This window comes from Drosophila ficusphila, unplaced genomic scaffold (assembly GCF_018152265.1).
Source record: "Drosophila ficusphila isolate 14025-0441.05 unplaced genomic scaffold, ASM1815226v1 contig_2, whole genome shotgun sequence".
In the NCBI taxonomy this organism is placed as follows: Eukaryota; Metazoa; Arthropoda; class Insecta; order Diptera; family Drosophilidae; genus Drosophila; species Drosophila ficusphila.
The window spans coordinates 423,334-446,511 of NW_025064094.1; the positions used below are offsets into that span (position 1 = coordinate 423,334).

Genomic DNA, 23,178 nt, shown 5'->3' on the forward strand with positions numbered 1-23,178 from the left:
GAACACACGAGCTAAAAAACGATTTGATTGCCGAATAAAAAATTGTAATGGCTTCTTCCATATTATGGCAGGAGTAGAGATCGGACCAGTCATTGCCAGATATAAGATGATTAAGTCTCAGAAAGTTAGCCCTGCGAAAACAATGAGCTCGCTTGGCTGCCTTTATAGCATTATTTTTAACTGTTATACCAGTGTCGATAGTCACCTCGAAAGCAGGGTGACAGGGATTTTCAGGCAGCGTAAGTGTTGTTGCTCTAGAAAGAAAAACATTTTTAGGATTTGAGACAAGGCACAAATCAAGTAAACGATCTAAAGAATTTCGAACATGGTTTACCTGACACAGAGGTATATCAAGTAGACCGTCAATGGATTCATTGTGGCCTATAGGTTGTAAAGCATTGGAATTATCATCCGAGGACCATGTAGTTCCAGGTATATTAAAATCACCGAGAACTACTAACTGATCCATGTCGGACAAGGAACTCGAAATGGACTTTATAACAGATAGGTGCCTAAAATAGTCCTCAAGATCGGACGAAGGAGGTATGTAAGAGCAGTTAAGGGGGGGTAAGGTTTTAAAGGCCAAAAAAAGGGCCATGTTTGATTTTTTTGCGGCGAAATGAGTAAGTTTATTTTTTTGAGCTTAATTACATTTAATTGTTCAACTTTTGAAGAGTATTAGAAAAAAAAAATTATTAAAAAAAAAACGAAAAAAATTGATTTTTAATACTTAAAATTAATTTTAATAATAAAAAATTAGTAATAATTATTAAGTATCAATTTTTATATAAAAATTACGCAATAACTTTTATTTTCAATTTTTATTATATAAATTGAAAAATAAAAATTATTCAATAACTTTTATTTTAAAAATTGGAAATACAGATTGAATCTATATAGGTATATAGTCACATATCCAATTACTATTACTATTACTATAACTATATCTATTACTATTACTATTACTATTTCTATTAATATTACTATTACTATAACTATTTGTATACCCCTAATTATAACCTACATGTATAAGCTTAGCCTCAGAATAAAGATAAAACATTACAATAAAAGCTCAAAGCTGGCAGTCGTGTACAGACCGCAGAAGCAACAGCTCGTTGAAACGATTTAAACGAGATTTCTTTATTAAAATAAGTCTTCGCGGTACCTAATTAGCAATTAGGATAGTAACATCAACCACGATCTAACTGGCGACGAGGATTTAAAAACCACCGATTTTGGAATTTGAAATTTTCCAAATTACCACGTGTATTTGAGTGCACACGATATTGCGTAATGGTCTGAGACAAGCGGCTCGAAAACATTACACCAAGCTCCACATACGTCATCCTTATCAGCAAAAGACAAAGCTCTGTTTTTGCGCTCAACTTATCCACCGATTTTCGCTACGACGAGCTCTAGCAATTACCATCGTTGTCGACGTCATCATTTACGGTATCATCTATTTCGCATTATTTTGGACTTCGGAGGAGACAGCGCTGGTCAAAAAAAAAAAAAATATTCTGAGAGGAAAAGCTTCCGCCTAGGAATACTGGAGTCGTAAAATCTATCATTGTGTATTACTTTCTTTTCACGATCCAGAAGTCTTTGTTAATCTTAAGTAAGTTCTAATTTTACATTTACTAAATTTACATTTACATTTAAGTTAAAAAAAAAAAAAACTAGGCCTAAAAATGAATTCCGAAGTAACCGCATCATTTACTCTTTATTTAAATTGTATTAAAAATATCCAAGATTTTGATGGCTCAGATAAAAACCAGCTTCCCGACTTTATAAATCAAATCAACGAATTAATGCCATGTTTTCAAGTGTTCGACGAGCAATCGAGAAAAGTCCTCTTTAACTATATAAAAAATAAATGTTGTGGACTAGTAAGACCCGTTTTGCATAGGTACGGAAACGTTACGTCTTGGGAAAGACTAAAAGAAATACTAATAAAACATTTTGGGGAAAAGGAAAGTAGTGACGAATTGATGGACGCATTAAAACTATGTAGAATAGAATCCACAATAGAGCAATATTACGACAAAATAAATGAAATTGCCAATAGACTGCACAATCGAATATTAACACACTCTGACGGGACGTATACCACTCAAGAAGTAAACAGAATTTCACTTAGAGTATTTAGGGACAATCTTCCTGAACCAACGAAAACAATGATTTTTGCCAGAAACCCTCCATCATTGGACGACGCATACAAAATTATTGAAGATGCCCGCCATCAAAGTTATACCTTGTATGGACCAATTCGAAAACAATTTAGCAACAAACCCCCTTTTAGAAAATATTTCAGTAACGATAGTAACAATCAAAATGAAAGAACTCCAAATGGATACCATAATCAACCACAAATAGAGGAAAATCCTGGCAGTTTCAACAGGCAAAATACAAATAGGTATGAAAATAGAACCAGTTATAATAACAATTATGCCGCTAATCCATCTAGAAATTCTAGAATGTCCTATAACACTATCCAGCCTCAACAGGTAGCTAGCCGTAACACTCAAAATAATAATTCGGTAGGTCAAATGGACATAGGTAATATTAATACAAATTTTCAATTAGGGGACCAGCAAGACTACCCTATATAAAACTTCGATCATCTAAAAGAGACCTCCTATTCATTATCGATACTGGAGCGGAATTCAGTATCATAAATGAAAACATATGCCACCCAAAATGGAAATCAAACATCGAAGTACAAGTAAAAGCAATGGGAAATATTATTCAGATACATAAACTATGTAGGTTTCCTTCATTTATAGAATTTGGAGCAAATAATTATTCGTGTGAGTTCTTGGAATACAACTTCCACGATATATTCGATGGCATAATAGGAGGCAACATATTAAATGATTTAAACGCAATAATAAACTATTCAGAACAGACAATTACTTTGAATAACGTTAAACTAAACTTCTACACAAGGCACCCAAGTACGTTAAATAGTCCGGAAGTGAACACTAGCCATAGCGTGCCGCTAGAATATCTAAATCCTATTTATCAGAAACTACTCACTCCAATTTTAAAACGATTTGAAGGTATATTTTATAAAGAAGGAGATAATTTAACCTTTACGAGTGAAGTTAAACACAAAATTCATACAAAAAATGATATTCCTATCTATTCGAAAGCCTATAGGTATCCCGAGGCCCATAATGACGAAGTAAATAAACAAATATCCGATATGCTAAAACAAGGAATAATAAGACATTCGAATAGTCCGTACAACAGTCCCTTATGGGTTGTCCAAAAGAAATTGGATAAATCAAACCAACCGAAATGGCGACTCGTTGTCGACTACAGAAAATTAAACTCGCAAACAATTGAGGATCGTTATCCTATTCCTAATATAGATGAGATATTTCATAAGCTGGACGGATGTAAAATATTTTCTTCCTTAGACTTGGCAAAGGGTTTCTATCAAATTGAAATGAGCGAGGGCGATATCCAAAAGACGGCATTTTCAACTGCTAGCGGGCACTACGAATTTTTGCGTATGCCATTCGGTCTTCGAAATGCCCCCGCAACCTTCCAACAGCTTATGAACCATTTACTCAGAAACTATATAGACCATTTTTGTATTGTGTACATGGACGATATTCTTATATTTTCGAAAACAATCGAAGAACATATTGAGCATCTTACCAAAATATTAAATTGCTTGGAGAATGCAAACTTAAAGCTTCAAATTGACAAATGTGAGTTTGCCAAATGCGAAATAGAGTTTTTAGGGCACGTTTTGAATTCAGACGGTCTGAAACCCAGCAAAAATAAAGTTGAGGCAATCGATAGGATTAAATTGCCAACAACGCAAAAACAAATAAAAAGTTTTCTGGGCATGACTAGCTACTTAAGGCGATACATAAAAGATTACTCTAAAATTGCAAAACATTTAATAAAATACCTGAAAAAAAATTCTAAAATTAATACAAACGATTTAGAATTTATAGAGTCTTTTGAAAAGCTAAAAGTCTTAATTAAAAGCGAACCAATTGTAGCCTACCCTGACTTTCAAAAACAGTTTACACTTATTACAGACGCTAGCAACCATGCCTTGGGAGCGGTGCTAATGCAGGATACCAAAGTAATATGTTATGCCAGCCGTACTTTAAAAACCCACGAACTGAACTATAGCACGATCGAAAAGGAACTTCTAGCTATTTTCTGGGGCGTCAAATATTTTCATTACTATTTATACGGGAGAAAGTTTTTAATAAAAACCGACCACCGCCCACTAGTATGGCTAAACAACTTAAAAGAACCCAATTTAAAGCTACAGAGATGGAAAATTCAACTAAACGAATATGATTTCGATATGGCCTTCATTAAAGGAAAAGAAAATGCTCTAGCAGACGGACTAAGTAGGATATGCACTGATAATAATTTGTTAGATTGTCCCGAAGCAAATAGAAGTGATTTAATCCAGCTGAATGAAGCTTGTATATTGGTAGGCGAACTCGACAATACAATGCAAGCCGCCGAAACAATTGACGAGCTGAACAATGACTTTTCGCTAGACCTAATAAACCTTTTTTCAAATCAATCCACTAATTGTGAAACCATCCACAGTGCTCAATCCGATAACTTAAACTATATAAAAAATACAGATAACGCGTTAAACATATATAAGTCGCAAATAATACTAAAAGTATCGCAAAAGGAATCGCGAGCCACCAAAATCTTGTATAAACGAAAAATAAGACACATTATAGAAACAATAGGAAATAAGTCCACCATTTTGGAATTAATGCAGGAAATCTTACCAGATAAAGGCCTAGTAGCCATTTATTGCGAAGACGTTAATTTGTACGTCAAATTCCAGGAATGTTACAGACAATACTTTGCATGCAACGAAAATTTAAAACTAATAAGATCGTTTATTTTGCTAAAAGATGTAACAGATAAAGAACAAATTTTAAAAATAATAAATGAAGAACATTTAAAAAACAACCTTAGAGGTATTAACGAAATCTTTGCCGAAATAAAAAAAATGTATTACTATCCGAATCTTCAGAAAGAAATTCAGAAATATGTTAATAATTGTAAAATTTGTAACTTGGCCAAATATGATCGAAGCCCCCTAAAATATAAGCTAAACATAACCGATACCCCGTCGCAACACAACGAGATAATCCATCTAGATATTTGATTCCCCATGCGAAACATTATGTATCTTACTACAATAGACAAATTCACAAAATACGCTACTGCTTGTTATATTAAAGATAGATCTTGGGTTTCATTGCTAAAGGCTATACAAGAGAGAATTCAGTACTTAGGCAAGCCCAAGCTTATTATAACGGATAATGAATTTAATATAAATTGCATAAAACAATTTCTTATAGATAATAATATAGAAATCCATTTCACGACACCGTATAAAAAAACAGGGAACTCAGATGTTGAGAGACTACACTTGACATTAAATGAGCACATCCGACTTTTTAATGCAGACGAGAAAAACAATGATACGATTCAAAATAAAGTATTTAAAGCAATGGTATGCTATAATAATACTATTCACTCTATTACAAAGATGAAAATAGGGAAGATGATAATAGGGAAAATTTTGAAAATGATTATGTTAAAAATTATAAAATTGGTAAATCAAATCCTAAGTATAGTACAAAACTATCATCAAGATGGAAACTACCTAATATCAAATGAAGACGCAAACGCAAAAATATACAAAGACCAAGTCAAAAGAAAATACACATTCCAAAATTAAAATAAGTTTATAAGAGTTATACATGTAATTACAATTTATAAATTTCTACAATTAAGATTGCAGAAACTTGTCGTGGGGGAGTCACATATCCAATTACTATTACTATAACTATATCTATTACTATTACTATTACTATTTCTATTACTATTTCTATTAATATTACTATTACTATAACTATTTGTATACCCCTAATTATAACCTACATGTATAAGCTTAGCCTAAGAATAAAGATAAAACATTACAATAAAAGCTCAAAGCTGGCAGTCGTGTACAGACCGCAGAAGCAACAGCTCGTTGAAACGATTTAAACGAGATTTCTTTATTAAAATAAGTCTTCGCGGTACCTAATTAGCAATTAGGATAGTAACATCAACCACGATCTAACTATATATACATACTTATTATATACCAACTGAAAGGTATTGATGTGTAGATCATATATATACCTACATACACATTGGATCTGGCTTCTACGGATCAAAAGATATATTAGATATATATATAGATTCAATCTTTATTTTCAATTTTTAAAATAAAAGTTATCGAATAATTTTTATTTTTCAATTTATATAATAAAAATTTAAAATAAAAGTTATTGCGTAATTTTTATATAAAAATTGATACTTAATAATTATTACTAATTTTTTATTATTAAAATTAATTTTAAGTATTAAAAATAAATTTTTTCGTAAAAATTAAGAAATAACTTTTATTTTGTAATTTTTTGCTTTTTTAATTATAACCGTTACAGTCCCTGGTAAAGATAATGAATTTCCCGAGGTAATCAGGAAGAGTTTTTCTTAAATTTATTTTTTGTCTATTTTTGGAAGCGCTTCAAAGTCAAAAGTGCGATTTTAGCTTAAAAAATCGCTGTTAATTTATTTTTTAAAAATAGAAAAAAATTAAAAATTAAAAAAATCTCTTCCTGATTACCTGCTTATTTATGTTGAGAATTCGTGTTAAAAATTTGAAAAAGATCGGTTCAGTAGATTTTGAGTTCTGATGTTCACCGACTTTCAAAATAACGTATTCGGCAAAATCGATTCAAAGTATTTTTATACGTGAAAATACGTCCAAATACGGTTGTTTAAAACGCTGTAACTCCGTTAGTTTGAGTTTAATTGACTCAAAATTTGTACACAATGTTTTCGACATATTAATCATTCAGAAAAAAAATTTAAAAAAAAATGTAACAAAAAATTTTTTAAAACCTTACCCCCCCCCTTAATAAAAATTAACCTGCCAGCAACAGGCAGTTTTACGCATAAAAATTCTAACTTTAAGTTCAAAGGATCACCTGTCAAAAACTCTTCTGACGTGCTCATACACTTAGTTACGACACGGTCAAAATGGGAGGAGAATTTAGATTATACAAAATTGCCACTTTGGGATCATTGCGAAAAAAAATTGTACCTTCTTCACTGCACCCGGGAGCATAGGGCCTACAATTTTTGTAGAGGATTCATTAATCTTTGGTTTTCGATCGTACTGGTGATTAGCCAGTAGCGAATTATCCTAGGGTGGGGGTTGCCACCTGCCGCCATCTAGGAGTGACGAAAGTTCTATTATTGTGTCCAAATTTTTTACTATTGTTAAGTGAGCGATAGAGCATAGAAATGGTAGAGATCTGGAAAAAAAAACCGTTTCTGTTTCTCGGGGAGCCTGGATTCGAACCCGGGCCTTCCGGCTCGGAGACCAGCGCTCTTCCTGCTGGTCCACTGTCCCCCCCAGGCCCTTAATAAAAGGTACCAGAGCCTCTTTGCTGAAAAAAATTCTTCAGGTGGGGAGCTCCTTAAGCTCAAAAGTATGAATGGTGGAAAAACTTCGCTAACAGTGCACTATGTTAAATTTGACCCGTTTTCGTTGCCAAAATTTAAATTTTTTAAATTAATAAGATTTTTGAATGCAGGTTTCTTGTATAATGAAGATTATTACTTTTTATGTATGCGCAAGCATATATTAAATTTATTTAGTGATACTAAATAATACAATAATAGAGAATAGTAACAGGGAAAGTTGTACAGAGAATGTATATGAGTGCTGGAAGCTGATGATTTGCCGTGGCTGCAGCTCGATCTGCATCGGCTCGCGACTTAGTGAAGACTGACTACAAATGGCGAGATCACTTCGCGAGATAGTGCAGTCGCATACATAACACCCCTTAACACCCAGATGGATCGTAGAACTGCGGGCGGCGACGGTCACGGGCTGACCTGCGCGGCGGTCCCCCAGTTTCGATTAGCTCGGGCGACCGCTGTGGTCCCACTGGAGTTGTCGGTTCGCCAGCTTCCGCTTCAGTTTGGGTTGGAGGGACACGACCAGTTGGAGATGATATCTCTTCTGATGTTGGCTGCTGCGTTGGGCTGCGCATCCGCAGCTGATCCAGATGGCGCCTGACTGTTCGGTCATCCTCCAGACACACCGAATAGGAAATCGGTCCCGTTCGCTTTGAGACTTGGCCCTCAATCCACTTGGGGCCGCTTGCATAGTTTCGGACCCAAACGGGAGTGCCTGTAACAAAAGACTTTTGAGTTTGGGCCTCGCAGACCTTACCGTATGATATTTCGCCTGGACTTAATTTATCAAAGAATGTCTGGAGCTCCCTATTGAAGAGCAACTCCGCTGGCGAATGCTTCGTGACGGAATGCGGCGTAGTATGTTGATCAAACAAGAATCGAGCTAAAGCTATGTTGATGTCGGTGTGACGATCTAGTTTCTTTAAGTAACTCTTCGTGGTTTGAACCATTCGTTCGGCCTGGCCGTTGGTTGCAGGGTGGAAAGGCGCTGATCGGATGTGACGGATCCGATTGTTTTTCGTAAACAACTTAAACTCCTCGGAGGTGAACGCAGTTCCGTTGTCCGACACGATTTCATCTGGAATACCATGGGTGGCGAACAGCTGCCGAAGGAAGGTGATCGCTGCGGACGCGGATGTCGATTTCACGGGGCATACTTCAAGCCACTTCGTAAAGGAATCGACGACTAAGAAAAACGTATTCCCTTGGAAAGGTCCGGCGAAATCAATGTGTAGGCGGGACCATGGTTTCTTGGCAGACTCCCAGTGATGTACGTCCGATCTTGGCGGGGAATTGCGCGTATGCTGGCACGCTAAGCATTGACTTACCGCCTTTTCGATATCCGCATCCAAACCAGGCCACCAGACGTAACTGCGGGCTAAAGCCTTCATTCTAACGATTCCCGGGTGGTGCGCGTGTAACGCAGAGAGAATTTCCTGCCTGTCCATAAAAGGAATAACTGCGCGATTACCCCAAAACAATATTCCTTGGTTACTGGTAAGTTCATTTCGCCGAATGAAGAAGGGGTACAGGTCATCATAACGCTGAACTTTGACACTACTCCATCCCCTTAACACCCAGTTGAGTACCTTCCTGAGGCTGGAATCCTTAGACGTGTTGGTTGCTAAAGTGCTTGCGGTGACAGTGGGATTAGTTGCCCATTCAATCATTAAAACTTCTTCTGGTTGTGGCTCGGGGTGTACTTCCGCCGTTGGGCACCGACTTAGAAAATCCGCATTACTAATTTTGGTTCCCGGCTGATGAATCAAATTGAATTTATACGCTCTCAAAAAAAATGCTCGACGCATCATTGTGTTAGAAATGATTTGAGGAATTGGCTTCTCTGTTGAAAAGATTCCTAGCAGTGGCCGGTGGTCTGTAATAAGCGTGAACTTCCTTCCGTATAAATAGTTATGAAATTTTTTAACTCCAGCAACTAACGCTACAGCTTCTCTGTCGATCTGCGCGTAGTTTCTCTCCGATTTAGACAGCGTGCGTGAGTAAAACGCAATTGGCTTTTCTGTCCCGTCTTCCATTTCGTGGCTAAGTACTGCTCCTAACCCGTATGGCGACGCATCGCATGTTAAGATCAGTGGGCGGTCTGGAGAGTAGTGTATTATCAAGCTCTTAAGTTCTGCGAATGCTTTTTGGTGCACTGGACGCCATGTCCACGGTACGTTCTTGTCGAGCAGTCTATGTAATGGCTCCGCAATGGTGGCCTTCTTGGGCAAGAATGAATGATAAAAATTGGTCAGTCCCAGAAACGCTTGTAACTGTTTTTTCTCTTTTGGGGGTGGCGCCTCATGGATGGCTTTAACTTTATCAGCTGATGGCCTAATGCCGAGAGCATCAACTTTGAATCCAAGAAACTCAATGGAGGAGACTCCAAACTGACATTTCTCTTTACGCAGGCGCAATCCGGCCTGGTCCATACGGGTTAGAACTTCGTTTAACCTACTCGCAAGTTCTTCTTCTGATTTGCCCATTATTACAATATCGTCAAAATATGGAAGGACGCCCGATATGTTCTGTAGTATTCTTTCAATGCAGCTTTGGAATATTCCTGGGGCTGATGAGATTCCGAATTGTAGTCTCGTTACCTTAAATGCTCCTTTGTGAGTAGTTATTGTTTGCATTAGTGCTGTATTTTCGTCAACCACCAACTGCTGATACGCCTGTGCCAAATCTATTTTTGCGAAAATTGAGCCTCCTTCTATCGATGCCAAGAGCGTGTTGATTGCAGGAATTTGATGGCAATGCGGCTGCACCGCTCTATTAAGCGTCGATTTATAATCTCCACATATGCGAATGGAACCATCCTTCTTGACTATGGGGACCGTCGGAGTGGCCCACTCAGAGTACTCTACAGGCTCTAATATTCCTTGAGAACAGAGACGGTCTAACTCTTCTTCATATGGCTTGATGAGTGCGTAAGGAATTCGACGAGGAGGCAGTCTGACCGGCGGAACATCCTGGTCAACCTTTAGTTCCACTGGCGGCCCCGTATATCGACCAAGTTCTGATGAAAACAAATGGTCGAATTTCCTTAGAATTTCCTCGATACCGATACCGCACTGCACGCCATGAATGCCTTCTATCCGGTAATTTTTTTCCAACACAATGCTTTTATCGTCTTGGCTAGATATTCGCCATTTCTTCACATTCATTTTGTACCCAGCATGGAGTACGAATTCAAAAAACCTAATCCAACAATGTAATAGACTTAAACCGTGTTTCAGATTGTGGATAATGGGAACAAACTTCATGCACTTAAAATTTTTGTTACCAAGAAAATTCTTAGGCGTCGCAGTGCAGATTGGGCAAGCATGGTAAGATTTCGTATTTGTTAGGGCATTTAGCACTTTGCCATCAATTACAGTCAAATACAAGCTAAACCTCACATATAGACATTGCCTTTTATTGAGATTTACTTTAATATAATAGATTTTAATGCACTGATTTCCCTTTCCATATGTATGTTCTCATATTCAATAACTTTTGTGGATTCTTTAAGAAACTGCAGTTTTAAAGGTCTGCAAAACCGTTTACTTTGCTATGCTAGCCGCTTGGGTCAGTAATCTTGCGTTTTTGTCCCGCGGAGAGGTCAGCTGCTTGCCTTCTTTGAGCTCTATTACCTTTTATATTGAATGCCATTGGTCGCACTGGTCTTTTTGTTTCCTTTCCTTTGGCTTCCTCTCTAGTTAAAGTAAGGCTCATGTAACCTTTCATCCAATTCGAATATCTGTTTTTAAACGTATCCAATTTCCTAAAGCATTTTTGCCAATTCCGCCATAAATTTGCAGAAAAAGTTTTGGCCTTATCGTTTAAATAATGAACATTTTTTTCCAAAACGCTGTCATCAATATTTTTTGTTACGTATACGGCATTTCGTTTCTCGCAAAAACTCCCTTGCTTTCTCCCTAATAATTCAAAATACGCAGAGAACCGCAAAAAACGCATAATGAATTCAGAATTGATAAATCTACAATATGTATATGGACACTCACTGATACAATTTAAACCTTTTTTTAAAACCCTTTGGAAAGTTCAATATTCTTTCCAAAAGTGACTAGGGGACAACACTTGCTAAATATACAATTTGTTAGAAAAATACGAACAAAACACGCAACATATTAGTATCAACACATAGTAGGGGAGAGTGGTCCCATACCGACCGGTCGTACCATACCGACCCCCCCATGTTTCTCAGAGATGGCGATGCTAGCCGAATTGTCGGTAACTTCAGTGAAAAGCTGTTATAACACAGACATTTTGGAGATAGATAGCCAATTTGACTTCTTTTGTTTCACTGCAATTTTTCCGTTTGTTTTGTTTCAACGCCTGTGACATTCAGTTTTTTTTCTTTACTGAACTTGAGCTTAAATATTTTTAAAGTTTTTTTTCTCCGCATAAAAATCGGAGGGTAAGGTTTTCTGATAGTTGATAGTCCTAGCTGTCATTCACGCTATTAGAATTACATCGCTCTTTGCGTCATTAGATAATGGCGAGCAGTTAATTAGAAAAGGTTGTGGTGGTCCGAAACCGACCGCGAAGTGATGGTCCGAAACCGACCCCCATTTATTGGCAGCTTAATATGTCATAGCGTATTTTTGAGGGAAAATATGAAAAAGTAAACAAGATTCAGTAAAGAAAAGTAACAGAAACATCAAAAACATCAGAAGAAAGCGAAGAGACAGTCATCAACGAGCGGCTTTCGAAAAACAACGCGAAAACAACGCGAAAACTTACTATGAGAAAGAGGACAACTCAGACTTCATCAATTGACTACAGTGCCCTTTATTTCATACATTAATTTTTATTTTCTGGAAAGAACCTTCAATATATTTCTTTATAAACGTCAAAATCATTAAATTTTATTTTATGTTATTAAATTTTTCTGTTAAGAAATAGGGGGTCGGTTTCGGACCACTACTTTTGAGTACGACCAAAAAGTGGAGTTTTATATTTGCCTGAATACTAACTAACTAACTAACTAACTAATCAATTAGATGTATAGTAAACTGATCCCTCTACATAGTCAATTTTTGAACTGAACTGAAAAATTGTTTTTTCTCCCCTTTATCGCCTTTGCCATTTAGGGGGTCGGTATCGCACCACCCTCCCCTACTAACCTGAAGATTTAATATTCATTTTGAATTTTCTTATTTAATGATTTTTTTTAGAGATATGCCAATTTGAAATTGCACCGAAATTTTTTTTGTAAAAGACCAATATGTTGAGAACATAGTGTAAAAATTTTGAGTCAATTAAAGTCAAATTAACGGAGTTACAGCGTTTTAAACTACCGTATTTGGACGTATTTTCACGTATAAAAATACTTTGAATCGATTTTGCCGAAGACGTTATTTTGAAAGTCGGTAAACATCAGAACTCAAAATCTACTGAACCGATCCTTTTCAAATTTTTAACACAAATTCTCAACATAAATACGAAGGTAATCAGGAAGTTTTTTTTAATTTTTAATTTTTTTTCTATTTTTAAAAAATAAATTAACATCGATTTTTTTAGCAAAAATCGCACTTTTCACTTTCAAATGCTCCCAAAAATAGACAAAAAATAAATTTAAAAAATTATTTCTAATTACCTCGAGAAATTAATTATTTTTATAGCGCAAATAACTTTTTTTTCAGATGATCCGTTAACGAGTTATGATGTTCACCGCAAAACAACTTTTTCTTTAGGCGCTTCGGAAGATTAACCGCCACAGGCTTATTTCAAAATATTTTTTATTAATTTTTTTTCTAATACTCTTCGTGGTGTCCGCTTGCAAAAGCTGACTTTAACAGCTTTTATTTTAAGGAAATTTTTTTTAAGGAATTTTTTTTTAATTTTTTTCTGAATGACCAATATGTCGAGAGCATTGTGTATTTTAAGTCAATTAAAGTCAAACTAACGGAGTTACAGCGTTTTAAACAACCGTATTTGGACGTATTTTCACGTATAAAAATACTTTGAATTGATTTTGCCGAAGACGTTATTTTAAAAGTCGGTGAACATCAGAACTCAAAATCTACTGAACCGATCCTTTTCAAATTTTTAACACAAATTCTCAACATAAATACGCAGGTAATCAGGAAGAGTTTTTTTAATTTTTAATTTTTTTTCTATTTTTAAAAAATAAATTAACAGCGATTTTTTATGCTAAAATCGCACTTTTCACTTTCAAATGCTCCCAAAAATAGACAAAAAATATATTTAAAAAAAAACTCTTCCTGATTACCTCGGGAAATTCATTATCTTTACAATGCATATCACATTTTATTTTTAAGATGATCCGTTAACGCCCTATGATGTTCACCGCAAAACAACTTTTTCTTTGGTCGCTTCGGAAGATTAACCGCCACAGGCTTATTTCTTAATATTTTGTTTTCTAATACTCTTCAAAAGTTAAACAATAACATGTAATCAAGCCCAATAAAATAAACTTACTCATTTTGCCGCAAAAAAAAATCAAACATGGCCCTTTTTTTGGCCTTTAAAACCTTACCCCCCCTTAACACTAAACTGTTAAGTTAACATTTTAGGTATACAATATAGCAATTTGATCATTTCTCAACATAACATTAAAAAAAACGAAAATTTGTATACTCGCGAAAAATGAGTTTTGGCCACGAAAACGGGTCAAAACATAGTGCAGTGGCTAAACCAAATGAACAGAATAATCCAAAATGCTCGTTTTGCAAATCGGATGACCACGTTATTCAATCTTGTTCCTCTTTTGCTGCTATCCCCTGCAATAATCATTTTAAGTTTGTCAAATCATTTCCTCTGTATATAAAGCCTTCGAAAAGGTCACACAGTTACTACCTGCAAGTCGAGCACTTGCAGAGTCTGTTCACAACCGCATTATACTTCACTGCATAGGTATGCAACAGAATCTCGAACGGTATCCACTAGACAAACTCCACCAGCACAAACTTCGACATCTAGTCAATTATCATCCGCCAATCTCGCTGCTAGTGATTTTGGCCAAGTCGTACTAGCTACAGCAATAGTAAAAATAAAGGATCAGCTGGGATCAATTGTTGAATTATTACTCTTAAACTAAATATTACGCACGTTAATGGTCGCGATCACTGGAATTCTCTATTGTTACACTTATTGAAACTTGCATGCTTATACATACACGCGCAATTATGCCAGCGCATTAGCTTAAGAACAAACCATTTGATTTTATAAAGATCACTTGAGATGAGAACTGAACCAAAGCGCACGTACTTACGTCTGTCCCGTCTGTCTACGCGAGTCAGTCCACTTACAATTTTATTAATTTTGGAACCGAAGTTGCTTGTGGCACAGGGCCACTTTAGAAGAAGGTACCCTTTTTAGACCTCCATACACATCAAAAGATTGTTTTTTTTTTTTTTTTTGTAAATTATGCTATACATGCTTTCTTTAATTTTTAATTATTTATAATAAGGACAAATATTTTATTCCGATCCATCGTCGTCAAGCCCAGAATATTTATTAGTAGACTGAAAAACCTAAAAAAAAACGAATTTAATACAGATTATAGAATTATATTAAATGTTGGGTTTTAAATTTTATAGAAAAAAGAAAGAAAGCCATAATCAGCAAGCCAGGGCACATATACATATACGCTTATACGTTAAATAAGCGTTAAAAAATCTGACCCAATCCCAATAGTTAAATTATAAATTTTTTAAATCATTTGCTCTAATTTTTTGATGCTCAAATCCATAAAGTGAGATTGCATTTCAAGAATGTTTTAAAAACGGCAACTAATTTCGGCCAGGTGAAGCTTATTTACCCTTGCAATTATAACTTAAATGTAACAAAATGTTTTCATACCTCTCTAGTTTTGTCAATTTTTCATTTTTTTTTTCATATCTATGGCAGACTTATAATATTTAAGACCGATCTTTATAAAAATAAGTTTTCAATGTATACTATCGCCTATCAACACCGAAGTTATAAAAATTGGTTAATGAAATTTAAATAAGTTCTCAGTTGTTCCTATGATATATGTTAATGAAATTTAATTTAAATTCAACTGCCAAAAATTTAGGCTTTGTTTACAGTTATTTTAATCACTTTTGTTACATTTTCAGTATGATTGCTTACTGAATAGAAACTGACAGACTTTCAGTCGGACCCGTTTAAATCAATTTCGATACTGATCAAGAATATGTGAACAGTGGGCTGCTTACCAAAAAAAAATTAACACTTTTTACTTACTGGTTCATTTTGGGGAATATTCTTCGGCAGTGAACGGTCATTACGTTTGTAATCCTCTTGAATCTTGCTCCCTCCGTTCGTATTCGCTTTTTCTTTTAACTTCTCTAGTCTAAAAGAAAATGTAAGACGATTACTATATAAATCGGTAAATTCATTTTTAAGTATTTTAAAATTCAGCACATATTAGGAATTAGAGAAATTGTGGTTTGGATATGCACGTTAGTTGAGAAAGTATAGGGTGTTTTTTTTAGAGGTATAGAACTTTAAGTTGCAATAAAACCACGATGGATTATTCGATTGACATGAATTTTTTTTTATTCGAAAGATAATCTTGTGGCAATTCATTTTATATATGCTTTCTGGCATATGACCGCCACGGCTGGCTCAGATGTAGTCCAATCTGGGACCAATTTTCGATGACTTGTCCCAACATTTGCGGCCGTATATCGGCAATAACACGGCGAATGTTGTCTTCCAAATGGTCAAGCGTTTGTGGCTTATCCGCATAGACTTTTAGACTAAATGACTTTACATAGCCCCACAGAAAGTAGTCTAGCGGTGTTAAATCACAAGATCTTGGAGGCCAATTCACAGGTCCAAAACGTGAAATTAGGCGGTCACCAAACGTGTCTTTCAATAAATCGATCGACATCCGAGCCAGCCGTGGCGGTCATATGCCAGAAATCATATATAAAATGAATTGCCACAAGATTATCCTTCGAATAAAAAAAAATGCATGTCAATCGAATAATCCATCGTGGTTTTATTGCAACTTAAAGTTCTATACCTCTAAAAAAAACACCCGATACTTGTGTTTTTCTTTAGTGCAACTTCACCGAAAATGGAGAATGTTCCCGAATTATTAACGCGCTAGTACCATACGAGTTTTCCCGCGGTAGGTACATGATACAGTTGTCCGACTTTTATGAAATTTGTTTCTTGATTCAAAGTTAGTTAAAAATTAGAAAGTTTGATCTTTCCTATTGTAGCTAAATGATATATTGATCCGATTTTGATCAAATTTAAATACCTTTTAAAACTCCATTTGAAAGAAATCAAGTCGATATGAGCAAAAACCAGCGTTTGCATTTGCTGCTACATAACAGCAATTTAAGTAAAAATATTGCTCTGCTCCCGCTATTGCTCTGTTTTCAATCGGCTCTGTAGCATAGCAGAGAGCACAAAATCAAAACGGCTGTTCTCTGCTCTGCTTTGTAGCACTGAACGTCGGAGCACGGAGCAATAGCAATAGCAAGAAAATAATAAATAATAAATCATTTTCTTTTAAACCTGATTTAAATGGTTGGGTTTGAAAACCTTAAAGGGTGTATGGCTTAGAACCAATATATTGCAAATTGGCTTTCTAATTTATTATATATTTTTAACGACCTTGATTACATAAACAAAGGTTGTGATTTTGGTGTCTTTTCTCGCTTCGGCGAGTCGGAGCTTATATACCCCAGTAGTTATCACAAATGTCGAGCAAAAGGCATAAAGGCTAAATAACTAGCTATGAAGATTTTCCCATTAATTTTCAATACTTTCACCGATTGTTCAATTTTAATGAAACTTAGTTCGAAATTCGAAAACGGCTAGAAAACTTGATACGCAAAAAATCATGCTTGTCTGAAAAAAAGATATTATTATTTTATTCTATTACTTTTATATAGATTTTTCGATCTTCCCTATGACAGTTATATGGTATAAAAGTAGGATTTTTGAAGTTTATAGTAGTTGAAAAACCTGAAATTCCAAAATTTCAATTCCAAACCCAAATTCAAAAATTCCAATTTTAACAACAACGTTATAGTTTCTGTTGCATTAATTGTATATTTTTTTTTTTGATTTTCCTATAGCAGCTATACAAATAAAATCTGGAAGAAACCATGCCAATTTGGTACTTGATATTTTTTTCGTTATCTTTTTAAACTTCCCTTTGGGAGCCAGCTATCCGATATAGTGGCCCGATCCAACCCTTCCCGGCTTATGTACTTCATGCAATAACTACACGTAACTACTTAATAACTGGTAAAGTTTCATCGAGGTAGCTTAAAAACTGAGAGGCTAGTATCCTCGCTTGGCTGTAATACCGATAAACTAGATAAAAATTGTATTTACAAACTGTAGAGACTGGAAAGATGACAAGCCGGACAAACTAGATCCTAGTTATACCATACCGTCCTTTTAGAAAAAAATACATAGGTACGCCCAAAATATACGATTAAATTTCTATCTGTACCTGTCAATTCGCTCTCGGGGATGATTATATTTCTGAGTCACTTCTTCGTGGTGCTTTTCATCTGTAAAACAATGTAGTTAAAAAAGGCAATATAGTTAAAAAGTATAAGGAAAAACGTGCAACAGCGTTATTAATTTTAATTGTGAACGTTTAGGAACGAAACTACAAAATTATAATACTAAAATATGAGAAGTAAGAAGAGGTCGAGATATTTTTGTTTTTGTGATTCTTTTTACATACTAGATATTATACACAAAACAAGAAATAAAGCTAGCTTCAGCAAGCTGATGCTTATATACCCTTCCAGTCATCAAATATTTCGAACAAAATGCATAAAGGCTAAACAACATCGAAGCTATGACGATTTTTCTATTAATTTTCCATATTTTCGACTATTGATCATATAGCAGTTATATGATAAGTTGTCCGATTTTGATCAAATTTAATTCGTAATTCAAGAGTCGTTAGAAAACGATATATTTCAAAAATCATGCTTATATAGTGAAAAACAACGATGTTATAAATTTATTTCCGTTATTTCTATATAGATTCCTGTTCCTGTTCCTCGAGAACTAGTGGGATGTTCAAGAGGGGGCTTAGCTGGGGCCACCATTCGGGTCGCAGGTTGCAGGTTAGTTGCGAATAAGCGCAAGCTAATAAGCAACTCCGGACAAACAGCAGGTACACCGGAGTCGGTGTACTGATGAGACGTTTGTCTGGCCGTCTTCAAAAGTATAGCCTCACACATTCCTCTTCCCTCACGACTACCTACCAACTCCCCTCCCCACACAATCTCACTCCGGTGCCGGACTAAGGTGTCATCCGACCCGTGCCGATAGTCAGCCTGGCTGGGGGCCCGGATTATCAAATAGCCCAGTCTCTCACGGAGGGGCACCTCTAACCGCCTGTCCTAACCATGCCTTACCCGGGTATGGCGGATCTCTGCCCGGGTGAACTATACTTTTTCCGCAACTCGTGGGATTCGAACATGAAAAAGTTTACGAAAACCAAATTACCGCAGGATATCCCTGCCTCAAGTGCCGCAAGGCTTTTTGAAGAAAGACTACTTGACGGAGTGCGACCCCAGGTGGGACCAGCCCCACCCAGGAGCGCAGCTTCCATCAGGAGTGCGTCACGGACGCAGAATGTGGGACAGCCCCCACAGCGATCGACTGTTCCAGTTCGGGAACGTGGGCTACCGGCAGGACCATCCCGGCCGGCTTGCCCACCCCCCGCGGCTGTACAGAAGACCAAGGAAGATGTCCTTCCAGCCAGAGGACAACCAGGAGGCCTTGGCGACCCCAACAGGAGAGGCCTGTCGGGGTCCAAGGTCAAATGGAACTTCAGGTACCTTCAGCAGGGCACGACACCTAATGAAGCATTGAAGAAGGCGAAGGAACCACGACCAGTGGCACAAAACGTTGCCCCTGCCAGCAAGCGGGCAAACAGTACCCTCACCCCTCCGATGGACACCCCGAAAAGGTACAAGTCAGAGGGCACCAAAGAGGCAGCGGCACCCCCCCACCCGTCCCCCATGGCCTGATGAGCCAAGCACATCGAAGGCGGCGGCGACGTGACTCGGAATGAATCTATGTGCATAAAAAAATCTTATAATCAACGCACAATGCAAACCAGTAAGGCTACGACACTCAACTTGGTTATTATCATTCCTTATTTAACTTTAATGATCCACTATTATTTTGGCCCGTAAGTGGCCAAAAATTTTTGAATATTAAACGTCACACGAAATTTTAAATTTTTTTGTTTTCGTTTAAATTTACATTTTTACATCTAAAGAAAAAAAAATCACTTTAAATAAGCAATTGGAGTTAAAACAAACCTATGCCTATGTATTTACCATCTCAAACTTGTTCTTAACAAAAAAAAAGGCTAGCTTCGGCAAGCAGTCATAAAATATTTTGAACAAAATATTGTACATAAAGGCTAAACAACATATAAGCTATGACGATTCTTCTATTCACTTTCCATATTGTTCATATGACAGCTATATGATATAGTCGTCCGATTTTGATAAAAATATTTCGTTATTCAAGAGTCGTTTGAAAAATCTATATTCCAAAAATCTGATGAAAAACAACTGTTATCATTTGATTTCCGTTATTTCTCTATAGATATTATAGCTATATAATATAATCGTCCGATTTTTATAAAAGGAGAGTTCAAGGGTAATTAAAAAGTCGATGCTGTAAAAATCATGCTCGTGGAATAAAAAACGTTAATTTTTTTTTTTTCATTACGGACAAATGAGAGACTTATTTCGATCCAGATGGTGATGCTGATCAAGAATATATGTACTTTATGGGGTCTGAGGTGTCTCCTTCACTGCGTTGCAAATATCTGACTGAAATTATAATACCCTTTTGCTCTGCAAGGGTATAACAAGAAAGGAAGCTAGCTTCGGCAAACCGAAGCTTATATACCCTTGCAGTCATCAAATATGTCAAACCAAATACATAGTTAGCCTCTATGTTTCTACATCCAAGCTATATCGATTTTTCTATGAAGTTTCTGTATTTTCGACGGTTGTTTATATGAAAGCTATATGATATAGTCGTCCGATTTTTATGAATTTTAATTCGAATTTCAAGAGACATTAAGAAAACTCTATATTCCAAAAATGCTTGTCTGATGAAAAGCAACGATGTTACAATTTTATTTCCGTTATTTCTATATAGATTTTTTGATCTTTCCTATGGTAACTATGTGATAGAGTTATCCAATTTTTATCAATTTAATTCGAAATTCTATGGTAGTTAAAAACAACGTATGGAAGAATCCAAGTCAATATGATCAAAAAGAAGGGAGTAATAATTTTTTTCAATCTCTCGTATAGGAGCTATTCGATATCGTCGCCTGATCCGGCTCGTTCCGACTTAAATGCTGCGTGCAATAACTATATATCTTTTGGGAAAGTCTCAGCAAGATAGCTTTTAAACTGAGGGACTAGTTTACAGAGAAATGGACAGACGTACAGACGTATTTCGATTCAGATCGTGATGCTGATCAAGAATATATATACTTTAAGTGGTCTGAGGTGTATCCTTCTTCTAACTAAAATGATAATTACCTTTGCTCTGCAAGGGTATAAAAATGCTAAATGAGTAGGTAGGACAAGTTGTTTATATGGGTAAGGTATTTCAATTTAAATTTAAAAACATGAATGTACAAAGTTTATAAAAATAACAGTTACCTTGAGACATGTTAGCTTTTTCGTCTTCCCTTTTATCGTTTTGACTTCGACGCCAAGTAGCCGTTGAATTCAAACTTTCATTATCATTTTTATCAATTTGGACTTCAGTAAGCTTGTCACTTATAAACTCCTCACTTTGACGACTCTTATCCTGTTTTCGAGCTAAAGCCAAGCGTTCCTCAATCTCCAATTCTCTAGCTGCTGTGTCAACTGGTTTTGCAGAGCCAAATACATTTACAGATGATGCTACACTTTGTTTAGCCGAGTTGCCCTCGTCGAAATCGATTTTGTCAAAATCATTTTTTTTTAAATCGGGTAATGGTAGAGTTCGTGGTTTTAAATTTAACTTGGGTCTCTCTTCTATCAAGGAGGTATCTTCACGTGAATACCGCTCTGGATTTCTGCCTCGACCGTCACGATATTTTTCAGATACGTTGTTAACATCTCGCCGAGTGGGCGAGGAATCAAAAGATTGAGGTCTGGCGCTCGTTCGCCAAGATCCAGGTGTGTTAGTTTCTTCTCTTTCTGGTAGCGGTTTCCTTTCTCTATTAAAGCTTCTGTCAAAATTGGATGAATATCCAAAACTACTTCCATTATTTTGGCTATCTCGCCTCCAGTTACCAGAGTCTCTATTATCTCCACTATTGCCAAAGCCATCAAACCGCCTGTTAGATTTTTGTCGGTTTTGTTGGTCATTTTCGTTGGATAGCTCAATGCGAATACGGCGACCTTTAATTGATGGATCTGGTAAACTGAGTATATGAATTAAATCTTCTCGATTTTCTAATTCCACATAGCCAAAGCCCCTTGAACGACCGTTTTCGCCATCCTCACGTGGCAGTCTCAGAGAAATTAAATTAATACAACCGAAAAATTCGTAAAGGTCATCCTCATTTGCATCAAACGGCAAGTTGTTGATGTAAGCAATAAATGGGGCTTTATGAGGAACAGAATTGTCATCAAAAATCCGATTTGCCCGTGGTGCGGTTGGAAGCTGATATACTAAGGGCAATGTGCTACTTCCATCATCACTATCATCGCCATCCAAATTTCGGATTTTTTTTGAGACTTGTGTGGTTCCCACTGGTGCATCATTAGATAGGAACGATTGCAAAGATATAACTGTTCCTTTATTCTTTTTACCTTTTTTTCCTTTGAAGTATATAAAATATAAAAGTTTGTATAAGTAACGTGTTATTAACTTTGTCGTAATTTACAAGTAGATGTTATTATTAATATCACTCAAAGAGTTACGGCAATACTAACGTTAAAAAAGGCGTTTTCTTAAAGATATTTTATCTATTTAACACAAAACAAAAATGTAGGTACGCATGAAAAAATCACAACCACCCCATATGTATGTATGCATACACATGTGCAATCATATTACGTGTCAAAAATAAAACCATGTGGAAACTTATACTTATTTTCAATTAACACAAAAATAGTATTTTTACCAATTATTAGTAAATCATAATGATTGACAAGATTAAATGTATTTCTAACCTGCAGAAGCCATTTTAACAAATATTTCCAAACTAACTAAAATTTTGAGAATTCTACGAATGCATGTAAACCTAGAGGTCAACTTCCTTATATCGATATCGTAATCGAAAGTTGTTATAGTATAATTAAGAATTCAGTAATAGAGTAATCTCACAAAACCAATTCGAAAGGAATGATTGAAAGATGTGAAACTTCGATTTACACAGTGTAATATCCTCCACACATTAGCATGAATGATCCGCTTACCAATAAACTCCCGTCTGTGTCGTGGGCAATACAGTAGAATCAGCTTATAGTGACTTTCAAGGGACCGACGATTTTACGTCGTTATACCCGGAAGACACACTTACCAAAAGGAGTAAAAAAATTTTGTTTTGGTTATCTTAGTGTAAAAACCTTAGTGGCGACGAAAGCGGCAAAAAAAAAACGTACCAAGCGGTGGCCCTTTCATATA

At 36.0% G+C, this 23,178-nt stretch overlaps 3 protein-coding genes across 4 annotated transcripts; 1 reads left to right on the forward strand and 2 right to left on the reverse strand.

Moving 5' to 3' along the window:
* The first annotated feature begins 1,514 nt into the window (after positions 1-1,514).
* On the forward strand, positions 1,515-2,949 carry LOC122319805 (hybrid signal transduction histidine kinase M-like). The gene is made up of 2 exons (XM_043207601.1): positions 1,515-2,725; positions 2,787-2,949. The coding sequence occupies exon 1, from the start codon at positions 1,692-1,694 to the stop codon at positions 2,610-2,612; it is 921 nt and encodes a 306-aa protein (XP_043063536.1). The 5' UTR covers positions 1,515-1,691; the 3' UTR covers positions 2,613-2,725; positions 2,787-2,949.
* A 4,964-nt stretch (positions 2,950-7,913) lies between these two features.
* On the reverse strand, positions 7,914-10,715 carry LOC122319799 (uncharacterized protein K02A2.6-like). The gene has a single exon (XM_043207593.1). The coding sequence runs from the start codon at positions 10,713-10,715 to the stop codon at positions 7,914-7,916; it is 2,802 nt and encodes a 933-aa protein (XP_043063528.1).
* Positions 10,716-14,921: 4,206 nt separating this feature from the next.
* Positions 14,922-22,807, reverse strand: LOC108101009 (eukaryotic translation initiation factor 4B). 2 transcript variants are annotated; one of them, XM_017205172.2, is made up of 5 exons: positions 22,725-22,807; positions 21,219-22,370; positions 18,008-18,068; positions 15,769-15,877; positions 14,922-15,053 (listed from the first exon to the last, which is right to left on the reverse strand). In XM_017205172.2, exons 1-5 carry the CDS (start codon positions 22,735-22,737, stop codon positions 15,000-15,002), a joined length of 1,389 nt encoding a protein of 462 aa, XP_017060661.1. In that variant the 5' UTR covers positions 22,738-22,807; the 3' UTR covers positions 14,922-14,999. The 2 variants fall into 2 exon arrangements, with proteins under 2 accessions (XP_017060661.1, XP_017060662.1); XM_017205173.1 differs by lacking the exons at positions 14,922-15,053; positions 18,008-18,068 and having other exon boundaries at positions 15,767-15,877.
* Positions 22,808-23,178: the final 371 nt, after the last annotated feature.

What these genes read in the sequence shown, in the direction of transcription:
- LOC122319799 (XM_043207593.1), bottom strand. Translation starts at nt 10,715, where the DNA reads ATGAATGTGAAGAAATGGCGAATATCTAGCCAAGACGATAAAAGCATT.
- LOC122319805 (XM_043207601.1), top strand. Translation starts at nt 1,692, where the DNA reads ATGAATTCCGAAGTAACCGCATCATTTACTCTTTATTTAAATTGTATT.
- LOC108101009 (XM_017205172.2), bottom strand. An exon ending in AAAAGCTAACATGTCTCAAG is followed by an intron (nt 18,069 to 21,218) that starts GTAACTGTTATT and finishes ATTGTTTTACAG; the next exon opens with ATGAAAAGCACCACGAAGAA. An exon ending in CCCCGAGAGCGAATTGACAG is followed by an intron (nt 15,878 to 18,007) that starts GTACAGATAGAA and finishes ATTTTCTTTTAG; the next exon opens with ACTAGAGAAGTTAAAAGAAA.